At 52.7% G+C, this 4,278-nt stretch overlaps 1 protein-coding gene across 1 annotated transcript; it reads right to left on the minus strand.

The window, feature by feature from the left end:
- Positions 1-846: 846 nt before the first annotated feature.
- On the minus strand, positions 847-4,228 carry NT5C1A (5'-nucleotidase, cytosolic IA; the record flags this gene model as incomplete). The annotated part of the gene is made up of 5 exons (XM_010187914.1): positions 847-1,821; positions 2,108-2,292; positions 2,723-2,845; positions 3,150-3,279; positions 4,061-4,228. Coding segments are annotated over 5 exons (972 nt in total), but the record flags the coding sequence as incomplete, so codon positions are not given.
- Positions 4,229-4,278: the final 50 nt, after the last annotated feature.

Genomic DNA, 4,278 nt, shown 5'->3' on the forward strand with positions numbered 1-4,278 from the left:
TTACAGTCTGTCAAGTGAAATAATTTGGGGTGGGGGTAAAAAAAGTGCAATTTGCTTTTCGCTGCAGGATTTAGTGCAATGAGAAAACAGTCTCCCACGCCACCAAAGGCATCACCAGCGTGTTTAGATATTTGTCCAAAGTGCAGTAAGTCGAGCTCTGCCGGGAAGGGCTGAGCGGTTTTAGCCAAAACTTCCCTGCAAAGCCGAGCCAGAGGCAGAAAAGTACCTGGGAAAGCTTCAGCCCATGGAGCTGCTGTTTGTAGTGGACTACTGATACCACTGGGCATCCTTTGTGCCCAACCATGGGGTTGCACTGCCTAAAAAAACCAAAAAGATTTTAAAAAACCCACAAGAAATCATCTTCACATTTTCGGAGCAGCTTCCCCAATTGATTTCTCCTCCTGTTTTATAATCGCAGATTTGGTTCTCGCTCGCAGCATCACGAGCAAATGCGTCTATTTTCGGAAACACCAGAGGTTTTATGGAGCTGAGGAGAAAAGGATTATCAACTCATATGGGCTCAGCCCAGACAGGGGAAAAAGATCCTTTAATTTAAACCTCCAGGCTGAAATTCTCTGCAGATTTACCTAAATGGACTTCAAATGATGTCCCTAATATAGTAGGGCTTGCTTTTAAGGTAATTCCAGCCCTAGGCATGTGTCTGCAGACCCTGGACGGCTCACACAGGAGCTGGGCTTTGGGTGATTATTTTTAAGTGCTAACTCATACAGCTGTGACACCCACATTTAAAAACCTGGGCTAACAATACACTGGCCCAAAGCTCCAAGCAGGAAATGGGATTTGGGTTTTTTTTAATATATAAGTGTTTGTTTCTATTTTTCCAAATTTAGTGCGTGAAAGGGAGGCTGTTCAGATGACAAAATCTTCTTGGAAGGACACAGACGTGGAAGATTTTCTGGTTGGGGAGAGCAGGGGCTGGATCTGTGCAGGAACAACCTTACTGTTTAACTTTAGTTAAAAGGGACGACGTTTCGTTTCGAAGCTGCAAGAAGGGGTTTTGTGTGCTCCAGTTCAACAGTTCAGCCTGAACATTTGCTTTGTAAATCAAGGGCTTTGGGAATTACCTGGGGTTTTAAAGAAACACCAATAGGTGAAACCTGCCCGGCACAACCAGTCCACAAAAGGCCAGACCCCTCCTCGGGGGATTTTGCCTGAAGCAAGTGCAGAAGAATGAGGGAAACGGCTCATGGGGCTGCCCAGTGCGCGGGGGAGTCTCCGACCCCATGGGGACACCACCACGACATCGCAACGAATACAGCATCGAAAGGAAGCCTTTGGTCAGCCCCTTCCTCCATCCGTGCCCCTGCCAAGGGAATTCCCAACTGGGAATAACCTCACACTCGCTGGGGCAAACGCTCTCCCCCTCGCAGACCACAACCCCTGTGGGATCGTGGTGAAGTCGGTGCCGGGGGCCGTGGGACCATCCAAGCTCGGCTATTTGCTGTTGGGGGTTTGCTTCTCCTGCGCCGGCCGCTTGTGCTTCTGGGCGATGCCGTAGGGGACGTGGGCAGCCACGGTGCCCATCTCCTTGGCTCCCTCCACGTGGAACATCTGGTCGTCGAAGAAAATGTGGGGCCGGATCTTCCTCAGCAGCGGCCCCTTGGGAGCCCCGGCCAGGAACAGGGCCTCGTCCGTCTCCAGGCCCCAGCTGCGCAGAGTCTTTAAGGCCCGGGCCCCCGAGCTGGCCGCGCTGCGGGCGGTCACCAGGTAGGTGCGAATGGGACACTCCATCCTCAGCCCCTTGGAGTAAAACTTCTTCTGCAGCTTTCCCAAAGCCTCCAGGAAGCCCTTCAGGGGTCCCTGCCAAAGCAAGAAGAAACCATCACTGCCGAGATCTCGGTGCTAGCCCTTCCTGCAGGTAGCCAGTCCCAGCAGAGCCAGAAACGCTGCCTGACCCCTTCTCCCTGCGAACCCCCAAAAATAACAGCAAGGAGCCAGCCACGGCCATCCCATGGGGCCAATCCAGCAATATCAGGCTGCTGACCCCACCATTTCATGCCAACCCTTGGCTGCTTCCCAGAGCTAAGAGCATCCCTGTGGACCAGCTTTCTCCCAGAGGCTTTTCCTGGCTGCATCCCAGCGCTACCTGTGCCAGAGGCTTGTTCTCGTGGGCCTTTTCATGCTCAAAGAACATGTCCAAGCCGTGAGCCTTCACGATCTGCTCCGACTCATCCGAGAAGAGCACGGCGTCGCCGTCGAATGCCACCCGGAGCTGGTTCTCCGACACCTCCAGGTCTTTACTGGGGCTGAAGATGGTGGCCGCAGCGATTCCTGTGGAGGTAAAGCACGAGGTGACAGTTACCCCAGGACCCAGCCTCGTGGCTCATCCGTTGAGGAGCAGAGCAAAACACGATGGGTTGGAAGCAAACACTGCAAGGAGATGCACCCAGTAGTGCCTGCAGCTTGGCCCCAAAGCCTTTTACAGCAAAAAAAGAGTTCCCACATGACAAATCTCCCTTTACATACAAGAATTAATGGGGAAAACCAGTGCTTTTGGCTTGGAAGAGCTGTGGAGCTTGAGGAAAGCCTTATTTCCATGGAAACTAGAGGCTCTTTGGAGCATCAAGAGCGGAATGTGGGACAAGGCAGGCCCCAGTGATGTAGGGACAGGGACACTGGAGCTATTGTTCCTGGTACCAACCCCCCGAGGGCTCCAGGCTCCCCCCGCAGCCCCCCAACCCAAGCTGGACCCCAGACTCACCCTCTTCAATGGCCCCACTCACTTTCTCTGCATCAGAGGAGAGGTAGAGGTTGGTGTGATAGGCCTTGAGGTAACAGATGGGGCTGTTCCCTCCCGTCATGCAGAACCTCTCGATGAACAGATCTGAGGGCAGAGGGACCCTGGGGTGAGCCCAGTTACCCCCCAAACAAGCCTTGATGCTGCTCCCCGGTGGCCTCCCAAGAGCTGGCAGGATGGGGGCTAATTTTGGTACTGCCCTTCAACAGCACGGCCAGAGCATCCTCACCACCAGCCAACTCAAAGCCAGGAAATTTGGGAGAAACGGGGTCAGCACGTGGCTTGGAGGAAGAGACAGGAGAAAGCACCTCCAAATCTTGCTGCTGAGAGATAACACCCTGCCCCAACTCCATCAGCACCCACGTAAAGGACGGCTTTGCCCTCAGCTTACCGTAGTGGTTGATGCTGTTGATCAAGCGCACCCCAACCTGGGCATGGTTGTTGGTCATGAGGACGATGTCGAAGAGCTCCTCGCTGTCGGGGTACAGCTCACGCAGCTGCGTGTTCACCGCCTCCAGCGCCTGCAGGAGCCCGGGCGGGGGTTAGAGACCCCCAGGCACAGCCCTCACCCCCTTCCCATGGGGCACAACACCAAAACCAGGGAGCTGGCCCGACCCCAACTATACCCTGAGCCAAGCTGACATCAGCCAGCAGCTTGAGCTGGGGAAAACGGGCTGATTTTGGGGAAAAACACACAGCTACGTTTCTATTTTCAAACACAAAAGGTTTCTAATTTTCCTTAGGAGAGGAGAAGAAATGAGCTCAATGTTACAGATAAGTGTTTTGCAAGCAATCAGGAACGGAACAAGTCTCTCCCCACCAAGTGGATTAGTTTATTCATTGGGAATGGGCAAGAGATTGCTTCAGCACGGGCCAGCAGGCAAAACTGCACGAAATCCAGAGAAACTGGGGCAGAAATCGGAAAATATGTTTAAAGCTTGAAATGCCTCGTTTCAACACGTCAGAATTAGAAATTGGCTGGCTCTGTAGCATGGCTGAATTCAGCCAATTTAAAAGAATAAATAAATTGTAATAAAAAGAAAAAAATAAAGATATGAGAATTCTCTAAAGGGAAACTTAAAGTATAATCCAAAGAGATTATTTCTTCAGCTGCCAATTTGGAAAACTCAGCGTTTCCTCAGTCCTGGAAGAAGAGCATCACTTGCCAGGAGGTTCACTTGCCTTCTCTTTGCTCTGTGGCCACATCCCTTCCCCACACAAACATCCCAAAACGCTCCCCTCTCCTCAGAGCTTTGAGCCAGGACCACGGTGCAGATCCCCCTTGGGCGGGTGGGAGCTCACCTTGACAAAGGGGAAGGCAGCCCCAGGGAGGAAGGGCTCGTTCTCGTGGTCCAGCTGGTATTTCACGTAGGCTTCCACCCCTTGCTCGTTGTAAATCTTCTGCTCCTCCTCCATGCGGAACAGCGCCCGCGAGGACACGGCGATGGTGATGGCGTTCTCAGGCTTGGGCTGTACGGGAAAGGAGAAAATTGACCATTTTCAACCTTCATCACAGAATC

Source organism: Mesitornis unicolor, unplaced genomic scaffold (genome assembly GCF_000695765.1).
Source record: "Mesitornis unicolor isolate BGI_N332 unplaced genomic scaffold, ASM69576v1 scaffold27897, whole genome shotgun sequence".
Lineage (NCBI taxonomy): Eukaryota > Metazoa > Chordata > Aves > Mesitornithiformes > Mesitornithidae > Mesitornis > Mesitornis unicolor.